The sequence below is a fragment of the Pinus tabuliformis genome, chromosome 6 (genome assembly GCF_031772625.1).
Source record: "Pinus tabuliformis cultivar Carrire ecotype Pingquan chromosome 6, CPIR1, whole genome shotgun sequence".
Taxonomy (NCBI): Eukaryota; Viridiplantae; Streptophyta; class Pinopsida; order Pinales; family Pinaceae; genus Pinus; species Pinus tabuliformis.
This window is the reverse complement of record NC_142292.1, coordinates 467,691,806-467,716,942: the sequence shown is the minus strand read 5'-3', so window position 1 is coordinate 467,716,942 and position 25,137 is coordinate 467,691,806. Positions and strand designations below refer to the sequence as shown.

The 25,137-nt window shown below is 38.3% G+C and overlaps 1 protein-coding gene across 1 annotated transcript; it reads left to right on the top strand.

Moving 5' to 3' along the window:
* Window positions 1–20,280: 20,280 nt before the first annotated feature.
* On the top strand, window positions 20,281–20,889 carry LOC149259344 (uncharacterized). Its single transcript, XM_089453919.1, has one exon. The coding sequence runs from the start codon at window positions 20,281–20,283 to the stop codon at window positions 20,887–20,889; it is 609 nt and encodes a 202-aa protein (XP_089310045.1).
* The last annotated feature ends 4,248 nt before the right edge of the window (window positions 20,890–25,137 follow it).

The window sequence follows — 25,137 nt, the reverse complement described above, 5'->3', positions numbered from 1 at the left end:
CAAAATGAGTGCAAAAACTGGTGGAAAGAAACTGGAATGCAACCACCCAGGGGAAGATAGCAATATGATTTTGTGGAAGGGGATATTATACCTTTCTCTTTGAAACAAAGGAAGACAGGGATTTAATTTTTAGAAATGGAACTTACTTCATGGACTCTAGAGGTTTATATCTGAATAGGTGGATGCTAGATTTTGATCCGGAGATGGATGTTCCAAATGCAGTTCCTGTGTGGGTTAGGCTTCTGCATCTTCCTCTTCATTGCTGGGGAGACGAATCAATAAAGGCTATAGGAAACGCAGTTGGAAAATATATTGACAGATGTGAGCCAAAAGACAACATGCACGCTTGTGCAAGAATATGTGTGGAAGTAGATTTTGGAAAGGGCCTCCCAGAGGCAATAAAGATCAAGGTTGATCAATGGATGCATATCCAACAACTGGACTATGAGAAGATACCATTTAAATGCAAGATATGTCATGAATATGGTCATTTTGCAAATAGGTGTCTTAAAAAAAAGAACAAGAAAACGTAGAAGAACAAGAAAATACATGGGAACAAGTGAAAAGGAAAAAACCTACCAACAAGCAGACCATATCAAACATCTCTCAGCCCCAAGAAGTAAACGAAACAACCTCTCAGTCTCCAATGAAGATTATTCCCCCTGATCACACAACCCTGAATCCTTTCGAGCCATTAGAAGACTCCTTCAACCCACCATCTCCCATATCCCCACCCTCTAATTCCAACTCCTTAGCTCTCATATTGTTGGGTCCCTATAATACTAGTGATTACCCCATTACTATTGTAGTTATACCCCTTATTTATATTGTTGTGCCCCTATTACCCCCATATTGTTATTTCTGTGCCCCATAGAATCCCTCTATTGTTATTTTTGTGGCTTTATATTATTATTGTTAGGTCGGCTGGATTATATTGTGACTCCTTAGACTCCTATATATAGAAAGGAGGTTTTGTCATTTGAATCATCCAAGAATTGTTCATTTATGTAATGTAAAGGAGGTTTCCCCCTCGAAGAGGCTGAATTCTAAGGCGTTGATCTATCTTTTCTATCTTTTCTTGAGCTGGTTTCATAACATTTGGTATCAGAGCTTTGGATTCTAGGGTTTCGCTGCTCCAAACAGGTCATCGTGGAATTTTCGCTATAACTTTTTTTCTGTGACGTTTCAGAAGTCACAAAAAAAACCCATTTGAGAAGAAATCTCGCTGAACCTTGGGTCCGAATTTCAGAGCTTTTCGCGTGATATTTTCGGAGATATGATCTGAGGAAGTTGGTCTTTTTGCAGACTCCTGAATTACATTCAAAACAGGTGACCTGGGGAAAATCGTCATAACTTTCTCTCTGGGAATCAGATTGAAATTTCGTAAGAAGGTACAGAAAGAGGACAGACTGTAGTTTCTTGTATATCATTTTCAGAACCAAAGATCGAAAATTGTACACGTGGCACTTCATACAAGTTCGCTCTACTGAAAGTCTATAATCAGGTCACTTGGGAGATTTGCATAACTCTTTCTTGGAGAATCCAATTTGGATCAGACTGGTGGCATTGGAAAGAGGACACAGAGAGCTACTACAGGTCACAAATTCAGAACTAGATGATTGGAAAGTACAGAGATACATCAGAGGCAATATCGAGCTCCTACAAAGTGAAAAAAGGTGTGTAGATTTTTTTAAATTTTTGATTAAGCTTGGTTTGAAAATTTATTTTGAAGGAATTCAAAGGGCATAGTAGAGCATTATTATCGGTAACTGATGCCCCGAGGAAAGAAAATGCAAACACCTAGTAAGGAACCTGAAAGCTCTAGCATGACTCATGAAGAAGAGGAAGAAATGCTACATGATATATCAAAATTACAAGAACAAGTGCAACAAATGTCACACTCACAAAAGTTAATGGATGCTAAGATAAATGGCGTGGAAGCTAAGATAAATGGCATGGAAGCTAAGATGGACAATTTGAAGATAGATTTGAACACAAATTTGAAGACATGCATGGCAGATTTGAAGACAGATTTGACAAATTTTCTACAAGAAATACTTACTAATGGTGAAAAGGTAGTAAAGGAAACTCATGATGAGAACAAAAGAAATGTTAATCATGATTCCATAGACGCTAATGTTGGATCGAAGAATCACCATATTCCAAAAATCGATATGAGGAAGTTTGATGGCAAGGATCCCGCCACATGGATATTACAGATGGAGCAATTCTTCGATCTCAATAATGTGCAAAACACACAAAAGGTACGTATGGCAACTGTATATTTGGAACCAAATCAGTTTGTATGGTATCAATGGCTTTGTTCTCGTAAACAATTTATCACTTGGGCAATTTTTACGGAAGAATTGATAGCACATTATGAGGATACAAAAAGCAACACTTTTTTTAGCCAATTGATAAGTCTCAAACAAAAGGGTTCAATAATGGAGCACATTGAGGAGTTCCAAAAATTGAACATAAGGGTAAAAGATATTCCAGAGGAGCATAGGATTGATGTGTTCATAGGGTCTTTAAAGGATAATATCCAACATGATGTTCGCCTTTGGGAACCTGATTCATTAGAGAAGGCATTCAGGTTAGCAAGAAAAATGGAAAGCAAAATTATGGCAACTAGGAAGCATACCACTCACAACTATAAAGATGGAAGTGTTGTTGCCCCTAGTCTTCCACAACCTACAAGGTTGACACCACAACAATTGGAAGAAAAAAGAGCAAAAGGGCTTTGTTACAATTGTGATAGCAAATACACAAAAGGTCATAAGTGTGCTGAGAAGAAATTATTCTACATAGATTGTGAAGAGGAAGAAGAAAAGGAGCAAGAAAGGTCAAAAGAAGAGGATATATTCCAGGAACAAAGCCTAGATGAAGAACAAATAAATCCGACCATATCTTGTAATGCATTGGCGGGAATTACCACTCCTCAAACCATCAAGATAGAAGGACAAATCAAGAAGAAAAAGGTAATAGTGTTGATTGATTCAGGAAGCACCCACAATTTTATTCATTGTAGGGTAGCAAAAGAATTGAATTGCTTCCTATATCCAGCACCAGAGTGTCAAGTGATGATTGCAAATGGAGGAACAATAAATTTCTCTGGAAAGTGCCATAATATCAAGCTATCCATGGGAGAATATGTATTGACTAGCCCAATGCTTTCCATTCCAATGGGAGGTGCTGATGTTGTACTAGGAGTCCAATGGCTACAATCCTTGGGTACAATAGCTTTTAATTTTCAAGAACTTTTCATGAAATTTTCTGTGGAAGGAAAGGAAGTTGAATTAAGGGGTATTGCAGGGAAACCAGGAAAGATAATCAGCTCTAATGGCATGACAAAGCTTCTAAAAAAGGAGCAAAGAGGTGTAATTGCACAATTATGTTCGCTAGATGTTTCCACATTGGAATCATCTATTTCTCCAGATCTCCAAAAAGTCCTGGACAATCATTCCAAGGTATTTGAGACTCCCAAAGGTCTCCCACCTATGCGTGATCATGATCATGCTATTCATCTGATTCCAGGAAGTGTTCCTCCAAACATCAGGCCGTACAGATATCCCTATGTCCAAAAAAGTGAAATTGAACGTATGGTTGCAGAAATGCTAGAGGCTGGTATAATTCAACCGAGTCAAAGTTCTTTCTCAGCTCCAGTAGTATTGGTGCACAAGAAGGATGGATCATGGCGCATGTGTCCGGATTATAGGGAGCTCAACAAGCTCACTATTAAAGATAAGTTCCCCATTCCTGTCATTGATGAATTACTGGATGAATTGCATGGATCAATTTACTTCACCAAGTTGGATCTTCGTTCGGGATATCATCAAATCAGAATGAAGATTGAAGACATTCCGAAAACGGCATTTAGAACTCATGAGGGTCATTATGAATTTTTGGTCATGCCTTTTGGCCTTACCAATGCACCTTCAACATTTCAAGGTTTGATGAATTCAATTTTCAAACCATTCCTTAGAAAATTTGTGTTAGTATTTTTTGATGATATACTAATCTACAGCAAGTCTTGGAAGGATCATGTTGAACATGTTGACAGGGTGCTACAACTATTGGAGGAGAAACAATTATATGCAAAAAGATCCAAATGTTTCTTTGGAGTCCAGGAGGTGGAATATTTGGGTCATATTGTATCTCATGAAGGAGTTAAGGTAGACCCTAGCAAAATTAAAGCCATTAAGGAATGGAAAATCCCCACATCCATAAAGCATCTGCGAGGATTTCTTGGGTTGACAGGGTATTATCGCAAGTTTGTTAAGAATTATGGGAGAATAGCAGCACCTCTAACAACATTATTGAAGAAAGATTCATTTTCATGGACTCCGGAAGCAACAAAGGCCTTTGAACATCTTAAAGAGGCAATGTGCCAAGCACCGGTCTTAGCTACACCGAACTTCACAAAAACCTTTATTGTGGAATGTGATGCTTCAGGAAATGGAATTGGTGCTGTTCTAATGCAAGATGAAAGACCCATTGCTTTTGAAAGTCGTCCAATCAAGGGAAAGTTTTTAAGCAAAGCTATTTATGAGAAGGAAATGTTGGCAATACTCCATGCACTTAAGAAATGGCGACCCTACCTAATGGGAAGACACTTCAAGGTAAAAACGGATCATGATAGCCTTAAATACTTTTTAGAACAAAGATTATCCTCTGAAGAGCAACAAAAGTGGGTCACAAAGATGTTGGGTTATGACTTTGAAATCATCTACAAAAAAGGGAAGCAAAATGTGGTGGCAGATGCACTCTCAAGAAAGGATGAGGATGTGGAAGCATTGTTGTGTGCCATTTCTATTATCCAACCAGATTGGATAAACGAAGCAAGGGAGGAATGGAAGAATGACGAAGAAGTGTGGGCACTTATTCGAAAGCTACAACAAGATTCCAGTACTTCTGATACATTTAGCTGGCAAAATGATTCGTTATGGTACAAAGATCGCTTATACCTCTGTAAGAATTCCCAGCTAAAACAAAAGATTCTTATGGAATTGCACACTTCTCCCTTAGGAGGGCACTCAGGATTTTTAAAAACTTACCACAGGGTTAAGAAGGAATTTTTTTGGGATGGCCTTAAATCAGATATTCAAAAGTTTGTGGCGGAATGTTTGGTTTGCCAACAAAATAAAGTTGAAACAATTAAGACACCGGGTCTATTACAACCTTTATCCATTCCAAGCCAACGTTGGGAGGAGGTTTCAATGGATTTTATCACAGGTTTACCCAAGTCTGAGGGAAAGAGTGTCATCATGGTGGTAGTTGACAGACTTACCAAGTATGCACACTTTTGTGCATTATCACATCCATTTAAAGCCAGTACAGTTTCTACTGCATTTATGGAAACAGTTCAAAAGCTACATGGAAACCCAAAGATTATTGTAAGTGACAGAGATCCCATTTTCACTGGAAATTTTTGGACAGAATTATTTTCTTGTCTTGGTACTCAGTTAGCTCATAGCTCATCTTATCATCCTCAATCTGATGGGCAAACTGAGATAGTAAACAAATGTTTGGAAGGATATCTTCGTTGCTTTGTATCTGATAAACAGACACAATGGGTCAAATGGTTGCCTCTGGCTGAATGGTGGTATAACACTTCCTTCCATACAGCAACAAAAATGACCCCATTTATGGCACTTTATGGGTATCAACCACCATCCATCACATCATATTTAAGAGAAAATTCTAAGGTTCAGGCAGTGGAACATCACATCGAACATCAACAACAAGTCCTCCAACTCTTAAAGGATAACCTCGTGTTGGCACAAAATAGAATGAAACAACAGGCAGATCAACATCGCAGTGAAAGAAGTTTTGATGTAGGTGATTGGGTATTCCTACGGCTACAACCATATAAGCAAATGTCCCTAAAGCAAGCTAAGAAGGATAATAAATTATCACCAAAGTATTATGGTCCGTACAAGGTGTTGCAAAAGATTGGTACTATGGCATACAAATTGGAGCTTCCTGCAGCTTCTCGATTGCACCCAGTTTTCCATGTTTCATGTTTAAAGAAGGTTATAGGCGACAAGCTCCCAATTCAAACAATATTGCCAGAACTTGACGAGGAAGGAAAAATTATATTGGAACCGGAAGCAGTCACAGAAACAAGAACTCGACAGCTACGAAATCGATCAATTTCAGAGTATCTTATCAAGTGGAAGAACTTATCCGCTGAAGATTCCACATGGGAGGATGAGAATTTTATGCAGAAGTATCCAGAACTACTCAAGCGTTGAGGACAACACTTTTTTGAAGGAGAGGGGCATGTTGGGTCCCTATAATACTAGTGATTACCCCATTACTATTGTAGTTATACCCCTTATTTATATTGTTGTGCCCCTATTACCCCCTTATTGTTATTTCTGTGCCCCATAGAATCCCTCTATTGTTATTTTTGTGGCTTTATATTATTATTGTGACTCCTTAGACTCCTATATATAGAAAGGAGGTTTTGTCATTTGAATCATCCAAGAATTGTTCATTTATGTAATGTAAAGGAGGTTGCCCCCTCGAAGAGGCTGAATTCTAAGGCATTGATCTATCTTTTCTATCCTTTCTTGAGCTGGTTTCATAACACATATCCTCCCCCAACCCTATACCCTCCCCACCCACTCCATCAGTGGATCACGTTCTAACTAGGAATAAAGCCAAAGAAATCCCACAAATCTGGGATCAACAAAAAAATGTGGGAAGGAAATCAAATAAAGAAATCAGAGATGAGGTAGCGGCTAAAGAAATGGAACTAGGAATGCAATAGCCATTGGATTTTTTCCTTGGGAAACAAACAAGCAGTAATGAAAAAACCCAACAAAGAGGAAAGGGAGGACCACACCAACACAACAGTAAATAATGATAGTGGTCTCTTGGAATCGTCACGGCCTTGGCACCTCCTTTAAAGTCAATGCAGCCAGAGACATTTTAGTCAAGGAACAACCAGACATATATATGATCCAAGAGACCAAAATAAACAAGCAAGAAATTCAAAAAATGATCCAAATTTTTTTTTTATGAAGGAACAACGTTAGAAGCGACAGGAGCATCAGGAGGAATCAACACCATTTTAGACAAAAGGAATGGGAACTAATAACCCAAAAAATTAGCAGCCATTGGATTAGAACAGATTTGAGAAACCTCAACACAAAGGAGCAGTATAGCATTATAAATGTGTACTCTCCAAATCACTACAAAGAAAAAGAAAAATGCTGGAAATCAATCAAAGAAGAAATAGCAGAGAGAAAAAGTGGGAAATTAATCCTAGGAGGAGACTTAAATATGATAAGGAACACAGAAGAAAAATTAGGAGGGATCTATCACAATGATCTGTCAAGAGAAGCTCTTGAAGGAATAATAGAAGAACAAAAATTAATAGACATTCCACCAAGTAATGGAAAATACACTTGGAACAACAAGAGAATAGGAAAAAACAACATAAAAGAAAGGTTGGATAGAATCCTAATTCATGAAAGCATAGCAGCAGCATACACTCTTGTGAAAAGTAAAATTGTTCACAACTCAGCTTCAGATCACAAGCCGGTGGTGCTAACCTTGGGTAAGCTGGAAAACCAAGGACCCCTTCCCTTCAGGTATAATTCAATTTGGGACAGCAAGGATGAATTTGGCAAACAAATCAAGAAATAGCTGGAAAAAAAGTGTCACAGGATCACCCCAGTATGTTTGGGAAACTAAGTTAAAGAATCTAAGGCCACACTTAAAAACAAGGGCAAGAGAAAATTCTCTTCGAGACAAAGCAAGGTAAATCGAATTACAACAAAAAATTGAAAATATGTGCATGGAAAAAGAGAACAAGGAAGAAAGCAAGCAAGATCAACTACAAGAAAAGGAAATCTTTCTGGAAATATACAAGCAAAATAGGCAAGAAGAAGAGGAAAGCAAACTGAAATCAAGATGCCTCTGGTTAAAATCAGGAGACAAAAATACAACTTTCTTTCATAATACAATGAAAATAAGGAGGTCAAAAAATCAGATTGAACAGATTCAAGTAAATGGTCAAGAAATAAAAGGAGTTGAAGAAATAAAAAATGCAGCCCATAAGCACTTCGAAGAACTCCTTTCAACGAGTGATCAGTAGGCAGTTAATGAAGAAATTTTGCAACATATTAAAAAAAAGTGATCAGCAAAACAGGGAATTAAACAAAGAAATTACTGAGGAGGAAGTCAGAGAATCTATGTGGAATCTTCATCCCGATAAGGCACCAGGACCAGATGGGTTTACAATGGCCTTTTATAGACAACATTGGGAAACTATCAAAAAAGATCTAATGAGAATGCTCAAAAATGCTTTCCAAAAAAAAAGATTGGAGGAAATACAAAATCCTCCTTCCTAGCCCTCATTCCCAAAGAACCCAATCCTACAACTTTTAATAGATATAGGCCAATCTCCCTCTGCAACTCGTCTTATAAGATACTCACCAAAATTCTAGCAAATAGAATTAAAAAATTTCTTCCGGAAATAATATCAGAAAATCAAGGAGGATTTGTCCCCAAGAGGCAAATCACAGACAATGTGATAATCGTTCAGGAGGCCATTCATAGCAGTATCCAAAGAAAGGAGAGAGGAATGATTGTTAAGTTAGATATGGCTAATGCTTTTGATAGAGTTAATCATAACTTTCTTGCTGCAGTTCTCAAAAAGTTTGGCTTTTCAATAAATTTCATAGAGATTATCCAGGCTTGTATATCAAACCCTTGGATAGCTCCTTTAATCAATGGAAGGCCCAATAAATTTTTCCAAAGCACAAGAGGGTTGAGGCAAGGTTGTCCGCTTTCTCCCTTCCTCTACATCATCATGGCAGAATCGTTGAGTGCTTTGCTGGAAAATCAGAGAAAAGAGAAAAAAAAAACAGGTATCCAGATATCGAGAGGGGTCAAAGATATAAACCACTCTCTTTTTGCAGATGATACCCTTCTTATAGGCGGGGCATCCTGCATAATAGCAAGACGATTCAAAAAAGTATTGGATGAATTTCTCCTAGCTTCAGGAGGAATTTTAAACAACACCAAATGCAGAATTTATTGCTGGAACACCCCAACAAAAATAATGCAGCGTATTTCACAAATATTGGAAATACCTTTACAAATAAATTGGAACCATTTCACTTATCTCGGGCTGCCCTTAGCAAAGGAAGTGGTAAAATCAAAAGTCTGGAACAAGCAAGTGGAAAGAATGAGGGAAAAAATTCAGAACTGGGGAGTGATGTGGCTCAATCTAGCAGGAAGAGTGACACTAATTAAAGCTCTCCTTTCAGCCTTGCCTATTTATCAGTATGCAATAATTATGGCCCTGGCAAGTGCCCACAAGCAAATGGAATTGATAATTAGAAGCTTCCTCTGGCAAGGAGGAAAACAAGATAACAAAAAATTTAGCCTAGTCAGATGGGAGCAAGTTACTCTTCCCTATGAAAAAGGAGGCATAGCAATTCGTCTGCCAGGACTAATGAATGTTGCTCTAGGGACAAAAATAATCTGGAGAATGATAAATGGAAAAGGCCACTGGTGGGAAAAAGTTCTAACAATGAAATACTTAAATTGTCATAGAACAAAGCTGATCACTGATATTATTCCAGACAGGCCATGCACTCAAATCTGGAAATTGGTTAAAAAAATAATCCCTCTTATTAGAGATCAAATCTCCAAAAATCCAGGGAATGGCAAAACAATTTCTATCTGGGAGGATAGAATAATGGGGAAAAATCCTCTAAATTAGCAGCAAAATCTAAGAGGACTTCAGAGATGGATGGAAGAGAAAAGTTTTAACACTCTATACTCCATTTCGGATTGGGATCAGAATAACTGGTTAAGATGGAAAACACTAGCAATCCCAACAAGACTAAAAAGTAAGTGGGAAATGCTAAAAGTTTAATTGGCAGGGGCTGCGCCCATTGATGAGCCCCAAAAATGGATAATTATATGGGCTCATTCAGCCTCCTAATTTGACTTAATCCACCATTCTCATTAGTTTATTGCATGTTTTTTATTATATTTATGCTAATAGAGTGAATTGGGTTAGTCATTATGCCAACAAGTCTAATGGGTGCTTTGTGCAGTTTTTTGGTCAATTTTGAGACAAAATCAAAGGTTTTAATGAGCACTTGGCAGCCAAATTCGTGGAAGAACAAGGGAGAGGATCTTTAAAAAGGTGTCCCCTTCATTTATGGGCCCTTATCTCCAATTCTCCACCATCAGCTCGGAGTTCAAGAGCCACCAAATCGATTATCACAAGGGCAGCCGAGCAAGGGATAGTAAAGTTGCTGTTAACTACAAGTTTTGGCAGCTGAGCTCCTAAAGTTTAGGAGGGCTGTTGGGGTCCCCAATTTGTATAAATAAGAGGGCTTAGGGCCTCATTTGGGTTGGCAGAAGTTAGCTAGTTGGCAGTTCGATTTTAGTAATTTTTTAGTCATTTTTTAGGCAGTAGGTTAGCTCTGCATTTCAACACATTTTCGAGCTTTTCCTTGTGGACAGTTTTTGGAATGTAACTATTCTTTTGATCAATAAAGATGAATCCAGCTTTGCACCAGCTCTAATATCTCTTAGGAGGCTGTAGCTCTTGGGGTTGGGCCCAACCCAAGTGCCCAGTACCTCCTTTGTTTACTTTTATGTGTTTTTGCTGCATTCTTAGAATAAAATCTGCTATTTAGATTTAAATCTTGTTTTGTTATTTAGATTGATTTTGATGATTAAAAAGGATTTTCATGTTCAGATTGATTTGATAGGTTAATAACAAAGAAGATATTCAGAAAAAGGTCATCAAGCACCTCTGATCTCACCTCTCCCTCAGTGGGACCATGAGCTGGGACCAAGGTGTCCTTGCTGCCACCAAAAACACTGTTTTTTCTTCATCATGCAATTATTAGTGTTAGATTCTCATTTGTAGAAGTTGATACCAGTTGTGATTACATGCTCAGGTTCATGATTGCTTAGTTTGCATAGCTACTTCACATGATTTCGTTGCAAATAAACTGCTATTCATTTTCTTTGCTGTTATTTAGGACAGATTAGGTTAAAGTAGCTAGGTCCTTGATTTTCCGAGTCTTTGTTTGTTCAGTTTGAGAAATAACTTGCAGAGCACCTGTGATACCTCCTCATCTACCCTTACCCCATCCATGCAACCTACTTCGTCCTCCAACTTAGATTCTTGCCTCTCATTTGCTACGTTTTCTCCCTTTGCCCTAATTTCTACATTCTTGTGCATCATTGCTCCCTCCATCCTTGAACCAAATCCAATCGCTCCTTAGCCTCATCCACCAAGTCTTGGACCTCCTCACACCCTTATCTCACCTCCATACCCACTTCTTCACCTTTCTTCCTCCATCAACCCTCCAAAACTCCCTTTCAGAACACCCTGTAGAAATTACAGAACATCCTGTAGAAATTACAGAACATCCTGTAGAACCCCTGCAGACTTCCTGTAGAAGCTCACGAAAGCGGTTTCTTGAGATCTGATCACTGTGAAACTCTCTGGAAGGGTGCTAGGGACCCCTTAGGCCCTCTTCTAACCTTCCCAACCTCTTGCAAGCATTTCCTTTCGCCAATCCACCTCTGCACAGTCAAAAATAGTTAAAGCACATGCACAATAATTCTGCCAACTTACTCAAAAATACAAAAAGATGTTTCTTTTCAGATTTCACTTCAGAAGTAGCTTAGTCACATGCATTTTACCTTTCTAAGAGTCAATGGCATTCCTTTCTATAGCTTTCATCGCTTTTCTTGCACCGGTAGGGTTAGTTGGTAAAACTAGGGTTTGCATTTCCTTTCAGCTTTCCGCTCCTTTCTGCAAGTAGATTGGCCTCTGTTGAGTTAGCTTTCATCCATCAAAGTTAAAAGCTTCTTCTAAGAGATCGTAGAAGTTGAATTAAGCTCCTAGAAGACTTGTGCTAGCTGATCAAGTGACAGCGACGGCAAGAGCTAGTACTTGTGCATATAGCACCGTCGCTTCCAAGTTTGTTACAAACTACTGGGTTGATAAAAGTAAAGAAGGGAGTCCCAGGAGTTGCAGCATTATTGCTACAATATTGGGGCCCACCATTTTTTGGTGCCGTTGCCGGGAAAGCATCAGAGTATTGGTGATTGCTGCTTTTCTTCTATTTTCTACTACAACCTTCTGCTAAGTAGGTTATTTCAGCAAGCGTAGAGTAGATTGTTTCATTTCCATTCTACAATTTCATTTCCGCAAAAGTAGATTAGATATTTCCTGCTTTCATAGATTAGCATTTCAATTCTGCAATTTCAATTCTATAAGCGTAGATTAGCATTTCAATTCCGCAATTTCAATTCTGCAACGTAGATTAGCATTTCATTCCTGCAATTTCATTTGAGCAAAATAGATTAGTCCTTTCCTGCTTTCTTTCCAATTCCGCATTTTCATTTCAGCAAGATAGTTAGTTACTATTCAATCTATTTTAGTTTTGTAGGTACAAGCAGAAAAAAACAAAAATCAACCAAAAAGATTTCCTTTCATGCCTTATAGGAGTAGAGATAATTCAGAAAAATGTTTGCACAACACCGCCACTGCTTCACACAACCAACCTTCTCTCTTCTTCGATGGTTGTGATTAAGAAGAACCCCTAGGTGGATAGTAGGACATATTTGAAGAACCTCTAGGGGAGAAGAAGAAGAAAAAATTCCTCTGGAGAAAATGGCTACAAGCAGAAATGTTGGGAGTAGTACCTTATCTAAAAATGAATTTGCAAATCAGATGGAAGATTTCAAGAGCGAGATAAGGCAGTTTCTTGCCATGCAACTGGATACCTTGCAGATCCAAAGGAAGCAAGAGGAAGCAAAGAGGGCTTTGGCCATCTTTTGTCCCAGGTGCACTAGAAATCATCCTAGGAACGAATGTCCATTGCACTCCATAGAAGTGTGTTTTGTCTGTGAAAGAGACCATCCTACGAATCAGTGCCCTTCCTTACCTGGAATTAAAGCTACATATCAGAGGGAAAAAGGAGCCACTAAACCACTCTATTATATGAACCAAAGGAGGCCACATGGACCCATACCTTACCAGCATGGAATGCAAGGGATGTCCCATACCTATTACGACCCCTATCAAGCCACTTTCATGCCTTCTTGGGGCCCCCCTACTCATCCTTCCTGGTCCACACCTCCTCCTTGGTCGTATTCTCCTCAATACCATCCTTCTCTGGTTGCTCATTCATTTCACTCTTATGCTCAGCCACAACCTCAGTGGAATGCACCTCATTAGGGGTGGAGGCCCCAGTACAACTCTCATTCCGCTCATTTGCCTCCACCACCTGCCCAACCACAACCCCATTCACATCCATCTCAAATATACACCCCCACTCAACTACCCACACCACCATTTCCAAACCCGCACATTGGAGTAGATCAACCCAATTACAATGCTGAGGCACAACATGTCCAAACAACTCCTCTTGACCTCAATGATATTCACCATAGCTCAGGAAGATTATTGCAAAACAGAGATAATATTGACAGCATTGAAGGACCACATCCAATAAAAGGAGAGTCAAAAGAGGAGATCAAAGAACCATGGGCTGCACTTGATGAAGAGAAGACATCAGAATTAGAGATCGAGAGAGCTCCCTCATGGTCACCATCAAATCCTCCATGTACTCAAGAGAAAGATCAGAAAAAAGAGGAAGATGAGAAGGTCATGATAGAAGGTGACATGAAGAATGATCCAGATCAGCCAAAGGACCAAGGATATCAGAGCTAGATTGAGATATGGTTCCAGACGGTCACTAAGTTGCAGCAGTACTCTCTTCCTCAGCTATGTTTGATCCCTTCAAAGTCAAATCATTTGGTCTTTGAAATCCGGATAGCTGTCAAAGCATGCATTTCAAGCCTCCACATCATTTTGTCTCTAATCTCGATGTGCACATGGCTCCACTAGAAGTATTCTTATACTTGAAAATGATTTTGTTTTTCAAGTAGGGTAGGGTAGAAAAAAGAGAAAAAAAATGAAAATAAGAAGAAAATTAAAATCTGAGGTGAAAACCTCCTCGGAGGCGCCTTAGATTGGCTCATTGATTGAAAACCTCCATGAGGCGGTCAATGGGTTGGAAAGAAGAAAAAATAAAAAGAGAATAAGATCTTTGGGTGAAAACCTCCCTTGGAGGCGCCCAGGGCAGGAAATTAGGGTGAAAACTTCCATGAGGCGCCCTAGTTGTTTTCAAAAAAAAAGGAAAAAAGAAAAAAAAAGAAAAAAAAGGCCTAATCTCTGTGGAATAATTGCAGGTTGTAGGGAATAGATTGTAGGTAAGGAGGGTTGTGAAAAACAAGGATAGGGGTCCGTACCAGGCTACAAGACATCCCTATAGACATTCCCTCCAGGACCACTCGCCTTTCCAAGGGTTTGATCACATTCAGGTCGAGATTCCACCTTCTACAGGAAGTTCTGTATTTCTACAGGAAACATCCTGTAGAACCTTCGGGCGAGCCAAAATCGATTTTGGAGGGGAATCTGAATGTTGGAATCTATTTGTTAGGCCTGTAGCCACCCCTGTTTCCACCGATCACCATATGGTACCCTGTTCCATCTCTTTACACCTCTGTCACCCACCTGGTTATGTGTTTCTGCACAGTCATACAAGAAACCCTATTTTCCTCAGATTGACAGCAAGAATTTTTAATGACAAGTCAAGAAACAAAGTCTCGCACACCGTACCTGTCCAAGCTCCATCTAGACTCCGCATCAACAAATTCCAAGTCTGCGTTATAGCCCAAGCTCATTTTTCTTACCATGCAAAAAACTGTAGAATGCTTGGAAGCAAAAATACATAGTGTTGAAATTTGTTTTTTCCCTCACGTGAAAACCATGCATCCATTTACAAAACCGTTTTACGGGGAGTTGTATAGGGATGATGGCAACATGCCCAAGCAATTTTAGCCAATTCCGGTGCACGGTTTCCAAGAAATCAGCCTCCATCATCTTCAGCCATTTTTGCATTCTCTCCATATCCGTGCATCCATTTCAAAACCTGTTTCACGGGGAGATGAATATGGGTGATAGTAATCTACCCAAGCAGTTTCAGTGGATTCTGATGTACGACTTCCGAGAAATTGACCTCTGTAATATTCAGCCATTTTCAGTTTTTCTCGGAATCTGTGCATCCATTGATCACAATCTTTCTATGGGAGGTGCATAACGATGATAGAAGAATACTCAGAAAGTTTCAGGTCAATCTGATCTATCATTTGGGAGCTATGGAGAAAACACGTTGTTGTCCTGCAAAAATCCAGCATCAACATCATGAAGGTGCAAATCTGAAGGATGAAAATGACTTCTATAGCTTAGATCCGGCTAGAGGATACCTGCACAAGAAAAATAACCACACATTAGACAAAAAAAAGCTTATAGCATAAAGGATCCAGGCATGCAGCAGCAAAAAGGACCCAGCAACACGTCGAATTACAGGTATGTGTCTAAACTAGTTCCTCTATTTGCATCAATATGATTCGAAATTGCATAAACAAATGAAATGGTGTGATTAAGCTGACAGTGCCTTGTCCAGTTCTCTAGCGCTCTGCCGGAAATCATGTAGCATATGTGTATAGTCAACTCACGTGAAATTTAAAAAACAGGTAGTGTTGGCTGTTTGAACTCCAGTGCAACTGATGTCAAGTGATTAACAAGAAGAGAACATACAGTTCATAATAGCACTGCAGTCTACATGTGGCCACGTACACCTGGCCACCTCACTCCCTCACCACAAATCACGCCGAAATGAAATGATGCTCAGCTAAAACTCTCAGCACTTTTTGTTCAAATGCAGTCACAACTGAAGCACGCGTCCACCACTTCCAGATCAGTTAACCAGTGGTCCTCTGTAAGATTCCTACATGATTTTTCGAGATTTCTGCCATTTTTAAAAAAAAATATCCCACCTATCAGGCTCTACAGGAAGTGCAGTTTTGTTCTACAGGAAGGTTTCTACAGGAAACGCAGAAAACATCCATGCAGAAAGAAAACCTGGGATTTTCAGCGAATTTCAAGATCAAAACGAGGTAGGATCAGGGAAACTTCTTTGTGCATGATTTGTTGGTGCAAAATGGTGAATTGAACACGACATTAAATTGAAAAATGAGAGTAAAAAGTATTCTTGTGCATTGAGAACAGTGGAAGTTTGCCTGCATGATTCACTGAGTTTACCCATTTTTTTCTTCTGCATCCGAAATCTCCACATCAATTAAAAGAAAAAAAAAAAAAAAATTCCCTTGCAAGGAAGACATGCAGTAGTAGAGACCAACCTATGTGTGTGGAAAAACCCGAATTTACATATCTATCAATGTGTTGAAAAAACCAGTGTCCTTATGCTCTGATCTGTAAAAATTTTCTTTCATAAACAGACAAACCAATTCGAGGTGACAGCAGTTTTAACACAAGGGAATTACTGCCATTTGATGTTGTAAAGAGCACATGAAAAATTCCTTCTTGGGTTCAAAAAAGACCGAATTCAGCTATCCTCTATTTCGGTGATTGACTGTGTTTTTTTCCCACTTGAGCATTTTCTTTTTTTGGTTAAAACACAAACTCAACACCATGCCAACTGAAGAAATTGAGAAGAACATTGATGAGGGAGCACAAGACATTCAAGCAGAGGGCAAAACAAAGGAATAACAGAAGGAAAAAGAGGAATTTGACATGACCGCTGAGCATGAGACAAAAAAGGAGACAACAACAAAAATAGAGAGGGCAAAAAAGGAAAAAGGTTGGGAAGAAAAAGGCCAAGAAAGCCCAAATGAAAGTTGTCACAACCAAGGAAACCACACAGAAATTAAAAGGAAAGACACATCCAGCCAAGCAGACCGAAACAGTTGACACCGGACTTTCTACAGGAAGCATGAAAACAAAACAGCAAGAGGAGAAATCACCTAAGATTTTGGCCAGGGAGGCAGCAACTGTGCTTGCCACCATTAGCACACCTCCAAGACCAAAAAGGAAGAGAAAGAGGCAAACCTCCATGTACTTTAAAGCGAGGAGGAGCACACAGATCAAAGTAGGCAGACCCCAGCCACAGTCAAAGGAGCAAATTGTCATTAAGGACACAATAGCTAAACAAAAGGAGGAGTCTCCTTCAAAGATATCCATCACCTATGAATGAGGAAGCCAAAAACCTTCACTTGGAGAGAGAGAATTCAGATGATGGACTCAAAGACAGCTCTACAGGAAGCTGAGACAGTTCTATAGGAAGCTGAGAATTCTCTATAGGAAACTCGGGCTAAGCTAAGAGAGACCGAGAAATTGGAGGAAAAGGCGGCCAAACAATCACAGGAAGAAGGAAAGACAAGGAAACATCTGATGAACAACAAAGAGAGGACAAGCTACAGGCTACGGTTGAGGCGCTAACAAAACTGCTACAAGAAAAGGAGCAGAGGCAGTGGGAAGAAGTAGAGAGAAAATCATGGTTTCATGACCGAGAAGAGGACATCACTTCAGAAGCTTGGCATGACAGGGAGCCCACTAGGGCCATCAAAGATGAAGAGATAGATTAGTTGCTCAGAGGATGAGCAACACTTTCAGTAGGGGGGTGATGATGAGCCCCAAAAATGAATAATTATATGGGCTCATTCAGCCTCCTAATTTGACTTAATCCACCATTCTCATTAGTTTATTGCATGTTCTTGATTATATTTATGCTAATAGAGTGAATTGGGTTAGTCATTATGCCAACAAGTCTAATGGGTGCTTTGTGCAGTTTTTTGGTCAATTTTGAGACAAAATCAAAGGTTTTAATGAGCACTTGGCAGCCAAATTCGTGGAAGAACAAGGGAGAGGATTTGTAGGAAGGTGTCCCCTTCATTTATGGGCCCTTACCTCGAATTCTCCACCATCAGCTCGGAGTTCAAGGGCCACCAAATCGATTATCACAAGGGCAGCCGAGCAAGGGCTAGTAAAGTTGTTGTTAACTACAAGTTTTGGCAGCCGAGCTCCTAAAGTTTAGGAGGGTTGTTGGGGTCCCCAATTTGTATAAATAAGAGGGCTTAGGGCCTCATTTGGGTTGGCAGAAGTTAGCTAGTTGGCAGTTCGATTTTAGTCATTTTTTAGTCATTTTTTAGGCAGTAGGTTAGCTCTGCATTTCAACACATTTTCGAGCTTTTCCTTGTGGACAATTTTTGGAATGTAACTATTATTTTGATCAATAAAGATGAATCCAGCTTTGCACCAGCTCTAATCTCTCTTAGGAGGCTGTAGCTCTTGGGGTTGGGCCCAACCCAAGTGCCCAGTACCTCCTTTGTTTACTTTTATGTGTTTTTGCTGCATTCTTAGAATAAAATCTGCTATTTAGATTTAAATCTTGTTTTGTTATTTAGATTGCTTTTGATGATTAAAAAGGCTTTTCATGTTTAGATTGATTTGATAGGTTAATAACAGAGAAGATCTTCAGAAAAAGGCTATCAAGCACCTCTGATCTCACCTCTCCCTCAGTGGGACCATGAGCTGGGACCAAGGTGTCCTTGCTGCCACCAAAAACACTGTTTTTGCTTCATCATGCAATTATTAGTGTTAGATTCTCATTTGCAGAAGTTGATACCAGTTGTGATTACATGCTCAGGTTCATGATTTCTTAGTTTGCATAGCTACTTCACATGATTTCGTTGCAAATAAACTACTCTTCATTTTCTTTGCTGTTATTTAGGATAGATTAGGTTAAAGTAGCTAGGTCCTTGATTTTCCGAGTCTTTGTTTGTTAAGTTTGAGAAATAACTTGCAGAGCACCTATGATACCTCCTCATCTACTCTTACCCCATACATGCAACCTGATTCGTCCTCCAGCTCAGATTCTTGCCTCTCATTTGCTACGTTTTTTCCCTTTGCCCTAATTTCTACATTCTTGTGCATCATTGCTCCCTTCATCCTTGAACCAAATCCAATTGCTCCTTAGCCTCATCCACCAAGTGTTGGACCTCCTCACACCCCTATCTCATCTCCATACCCACTTCTTCACCTTTATTCCTCCATCAACCCTCCAAAACTCCCTTTCAGAACACCTTGTAGAAATTACAGAGCATCCTGTAGAAATTACAGAACATCCTGTAGAACCCCTGCAGACTTCCTGTATAAGCTCACGAAAGTGGTTTTTTGAGATCCGTTCACTGTGAAACTCTCTGGAAGGGTGCTAGGGACCCCTTAGGCCCTCTTCGAACCTTCCCAACCTCCTGCAAGCGTTTCCTTTCCCCAATCCACCTCTGCACAGTCAAAAAAAGTTAAAGCACATGCACAATAATTCCGCCAACTTACTCAAAAATACAAAAAAGATGTTTCTTTTCAGATTTCACTTCAGAAGTAGCTTAGTCACATGCATTTTACCTTTCTAAGAGTCAATGGCATTCCTTTCTGTAGCTTTCATCACTTTTCTTGCACTGGTAGGGTTAGTCGGTAAAACTAGGGTTTGCATTTCCTTTCAGCTTTCTGCTCCTTTCTGCGAGTAGATTAGCCTCTGTTGAGTTAGATTTCGTCCATCACAGTTAAAAGTTTCTTCTAAGAGTTCATAGAAGTTAGCTTAAGCTCCTAGCGGACTTGTGCCAGTTGATCAAGTGACAGCCGCGGCAAGAGCTAGTACTTGTGCATATAGCACCGTCGCTTCCATGTTTGTTACAAACTACCGGGTTGATAAAAGTAAAGAAGGGAGTCCCAGGAGTTGCAGCATTATTGCTGCAATACTGGGGCCCACCACCCATCAACAAAGAAGAGTAGGACGACTTTGTTTGGGATTCAAATGGAGGGGATTACATAGTGAAATCTGGGTACAACCTCCTCCAAAAACTTCACAGTCAAAATGACTGGAGCCTATGGAAGGTAGCTTGGAAATCAGAGTGTTTGCCCAAAATCAAAGTCTTCACTTGGACCCTCCTCAAAGGTAAAATTCTTACCTCTGAAAATTAAAAAAAAAAAGGAATACAAGGGCCCTCTAAATGTGTCATGTGCCAAAAGGAGGAAGAAACAATCCAACATCTTTTCATAAATTGTATGGTGGCGAGAGAGTGTTGGAAACAGTTAACAAGTCCTTTGGAAATAAACACAAATCCAACAATTCAATTGACAACTCTTCATAAAAATTGGGATAAAAGTTATCCGTACACAAAAAAAAGGCAACAATAAATAGGATATGGAAATGTCTTCCTTCAATCTTGTGCTGGCAAATTTGGTTAGCTCGAAACAAATGCATTTTCAAAGAACAAAAACCAAGTTTAAGCAAGATCCTATCAAAAACTTGGAGCCAAGTTGCAGAGATAATAAGTACAAATGGAATAACAAAAATGGACCAGAACAATCTACAACAAGAAGAAAAAGACTGGTACAGTAAAGCAATGTTAGAAAACAAAATGGAAGCTACAACAAAAAATAAAGAGTCTTTCACAAACAAGAGGTGGAAATTAAGACTGGAGGATAAAGAATTTGCAGAATGGATGAAAGAACAGAAGAGACACATTCTTTTTTTTGATGGAGCTGCAAAAAATAATCAAGGTAAAGCAGGGGCGGACGAAGTTATAATAGATCCAAATGGAAAAAAATTAATAACTTATGAGTGGAGCCTTGGAGAAATGACAAATAACAGGGTTGAAGCATACAACCTTCTTCTAGGTACAAGGCTTTTAAACAAAAATGCAATTAAGGACCCTTTAATAATAGGGGACTCGGCTATCATAATAGCTGCAATGGCAGCCGAAAAGGACTTCAAAAGCACTGCCATCAAAAAAATTTGTCAAAGGATCATAACAAGTTTTAAAAGTCTGGGAAAAATATCTATAAAGCATGTCCTGAGAAACCAAAATAAGGATGTTGATAGCCACGCTAACAATGCAATTGACATACCAGTTGGAATTGTTAAAGAGAATAATGAAGTTTATGAAGAAAGTATACCATGATTCCTTTACCCAGAATGAGGAATGAGAAAGAAGATATAGATTCAAAGTATCTCATAAGGAAAATTATAGAGGGGGAAAAAATAAAAAATGAGGATCAAAACATCAAGTCAAGAAGCAGATCACATGAGGAAAACAAAGAATATTTGTCAGCAGAGGTTCTCAAGTGTAATCCACTTCGCTCAGAGCACATGATCCTCACAATCCCAAAAAAGCTTCATTACATGATGAATCAAGATTGCAGTTGTCCTTCTCTCCTGAGAGAAGACGGTATTTGTCATGTCAATCACAAACACCAGGATCGAAATTGTTATGCAAGTAAAAGTCAGGTCTCCATGGACATCTGTGCAGGCTCCCAGACTATTCGAACTAGGATGGTCACCTATAGTAGCAGGTCTCTCCTCCATTCTGAGACCAATAAATTGGGGGCAACTCTCACAATTCTTCATCACTTGGAAAGCATTGAATTTCATCTCCCAGGCCATCTCGTCACCAGCCCTCACAGTAACTTTGAAGCCATCATAAAAAATCTATTTTCTTCTTGTCGCCATCCTTCTCCTGACCTCTTCATTCATTTCCACAAAAGCATTAGCCATTGGTTGGAGACTTCGCTCTCTCAACAAACTCACGCAAAAATCAGTCTTGGCTGTTTCTGGGACGAGAGCATCTTCATCCTTTGCAAGAAACTTGAAGCAAAGAGAGGAATCATCACAGGTACACACTTTCACTCCTTCCCTTGCTATTTAAATCAGGTTTCCAGAAGTAATACACAACGGCCTCTCTCTATTGTTAGCCCTACTCAAGCATCCATTCAACTTTCCATCCTCCACTGCTTCACTCATCAACACTCCTTCCAGTCTATCATCATAAGAAGCCAGAGCCTATTCACCTCTCTGTGGCATTCACAAATCTCTGCCTCTGTGGAGCCACACTCTCACTATCATTTACAAACTTTGACCTCTCCTCTCCCCTTGGTTAGTACTTCACAATCAATAGACCTGAACTGGAACTTAAAGCATAGACAGAGGCGCAGGAGATCAAGTAAAACTTTGGAGAGCTATCCCACAACTCAAGAACACGACAACAGTAGTAGAGGAAAAAGAAGAAGTCGCCCAAATATCAGGGCTCACACCGAGAATAAAGAAATCACAATCATCACAGAAAAGCAGAGTAATTAAATGGCTTGTAATCCTTTGGAGAAAGCAGAAAAGAATGAAAGTTGCCCAACTTGCAGGGCCAATCGATTCATGATTGGACACTTCAATCAAGCCCTGAAGGACCTTAGAGTTGAGATGAAGACTGTAAATGTCTACAAACAAAGAGACATTGATCTTTAGAGAGATGAAATACAAGAATTAAAGGATAAATGTAAACATTTGGAAGAATTTGTTGAGTACATAAAAACTCTAAATCAAAGTCAACAAGGGGAAACATCCTCCAGGTACAGCAAGAAGCACCGCCCCCAGCAAGAAGAATTCGTTAACCAATTCAAGTGAATGTGCTTAAATTTCTCTTCTTAATGCAGTGCAAATTCAGTTTACTCTTAGGATAGTATGCAAGGCAGTACACCACTTTAGTATTTGAAGTTTACAAAAACAAGCTGCAAATGTAGATGTGGGGACTTCGCTCCCATTTTGTGCACTACAGTTGAAGCAATTTTCCTCTAAATGTATAAGGACCTAGCTTCCTTTCTTTTTTGCAATATATAAAAAAAGTAACCGACCGTGTCAAAAAAAAATATACTGGTATTTTGGGTTATTTAGGTAGTCCTGGTGCGTTATGTTACATAGGGTGCACCACAAAACATAGAGTCGTTTCTCAAAATTGGAGAGGGGACGTGCGATTTGTAAGGCGTAACACACCGTAATGATTTAACGGTGCTATTAAGAACAAGCACATCAATGGGTTATAATACATCGGGAGCAACGATGAACAAACTAGACAAAATTGAAAGTGTTATAATTTACTAGTGTGTTGTATTACTCCTGTAGCACTGGCACGTTATGTTATACATGGTGCATCGCACAACATATAATCGTTTTAAAAAAAATGGAGAGGGCCAATAAGTTTTGGATCCAATTCAATAAGTGATTCCCATATTTTATATGCTAAACGCCCTATATATAGTAAGTACACAAACCGATTAAATCTTGAATGCCTAAATTGAAAACCCTAATTATGAAGTGGTAGAGAAAGTAAAACCTTAATGTGAAATTTTGCAAGAAGAAGCAAGGGTTTAAGTTAAGCATTGAATTTTTTTTTGCTTTTTGCTTTTGTTTTTTGTTGTTGTTGTTGTTTTTTTTTTTTTTTTGTTTTGTTTTGTTTTGTTTTTTGCTTTTGTTTCTGTTTTGTTTTTTTCTCTGAATTTTAATTAAATTTAAATAGGAATAGAGATCATAAAATTTTTTATTATACAAGGTTTTTAATTTATTTATTTTTTTGAATTGTGAATAAATCTAACAAAAAATGTAAAATGTTTTAACAATAAAATTTAAGATTTTGTTATCCAAGGTTTTGAGTGAATCACCATACCTTTCAACTTATGATATTTTGGCGGATCCAAAATATTTTGGAGCTCTGATTGGATATTCTCTTGCAAATAATCTTTCTTTTAATTAAACCCTAACACAAAAATGTAAATTTTTTTATTAGTAAAATAAACAATAAAATTTAAAACTTACTATGCAATTTTTTGAGTGAATCACCGTATCTTTTAGCTTATGATCTTCTTAATAGTTCTACTGCTCGATAGTATTATGCTACTGTTGGACAATGCTCCTGGTATATCTCTCTTGCATATAACTTCCTTAAAATTTTGGGTAAAATAATGAAATGATGAATAAATTTTTACTATTTAAAAGACTTTACGAAATTCGATTTCAAAAAATAAAATGCTGCTCGTTTTTTATTTTTTTTTAAAGCGCACAGATGCAGTTATATAAAAAGTGCACCGACATTTTCGTGGCGCCATATTTTTTCAACGCACAGACATGATTCAATTTTTTTTCATTTTCAAAATCCTGATACAGAGCGATTATTTGTTTAACACATCGATGAGGTATATATTTAAAAGAGCACTAAAATGGTTGAATTAGTTTTTATTTTCTAAATTTGGGAAACAGTTGCGCACAGATGCAGTTATATAAAAAGCGCACCGACATTTTCGTGGCGCCATATTTTTTCAACGCACAGACATGATTCAATTTTTTTCAATTTTCAAAATCCTGATACAGTGCGATTATTTTTTTAACACATCGATGAGGTATATATTTAAAAGAGCACTAAAATGGTTGAATTAGTTTTTATTTTCTAAATTTGGGAAACAATTGCGTACTGGTGTTGTTTTTTATTTAAACATACTAGTGTGTTTTTATGTGAAAGAGCATTGATATGATAACTTTTTTTTTTTTTTTTTTACGGATTGTCGGTAGTCGGTGTGGGTATTATTTAAATGCCCCAATGCTATTATTTTTTAAACAAACCGGTGTGGTTTATGTTGATTAACGCACCGGTAAGGTTTAAAATCTATTTGTTTGTTTGTTTGTTTTTTTTTTTTTTTTCATAAAATGGCGTACTAATCTCAAATTATCATTTAGGATGCATCCACATGAATTACAGTAGTTCATAGTATAAATTTTCTGCTTAAACTCACATTGTTCTTGAAAAATGGTTTCAAAACTATATTGAAATTCAGATTATGGTTATATGGTTCTCGAGATTAATTTTAGATATTCACACAAAAAAAATTCCTGACTTTTCTCAAATACAGGGAAAAAATCTCAATAATATAAAATGGTCAATTCTTCAAATTCTACTTCATTCCATATTGTTAATCAAAGTCCTTCATGTAGTTCTCTCTTTCCATCTCGAGTAAGTTCGGATTTTATTTATATTTTGATTATCTAATTGATTTTTTTTAACCCATGTCAATTTGAATAAAAAATTATGCAAATTATTTGTAGGATCTAGATTCATAATTGAGTTTAGATGCAGAAAATATTACTCCATATGATTTTCAAAAATGTGGCAAGCTCTTATGAGGAGTAGCATATTGCAAGCAGTTGGTAGATGAAAATGGACAACCTTTTCACCCTGCCAATTGGAACATGGCATCATCTAGCTGCAATCATATATCAACGATAGTAATAATTGTTTGGTATACTGAAATTTCAACAAACCAATTGCATTTTCATGCTTACTAATATCATTGATATTGTACTGATGACTATTAATATTTTTTGAAATTAGGAT

Excerpts from the sequence above, each read along its gene's own strand:
- LOC149259344 (XM_089453919.1), top strand. The coding sequence starts at position 20,281 with ATGGACCAGAACAATCTACAACAAGAAGAAAAAGACTGGTACAGTAAA.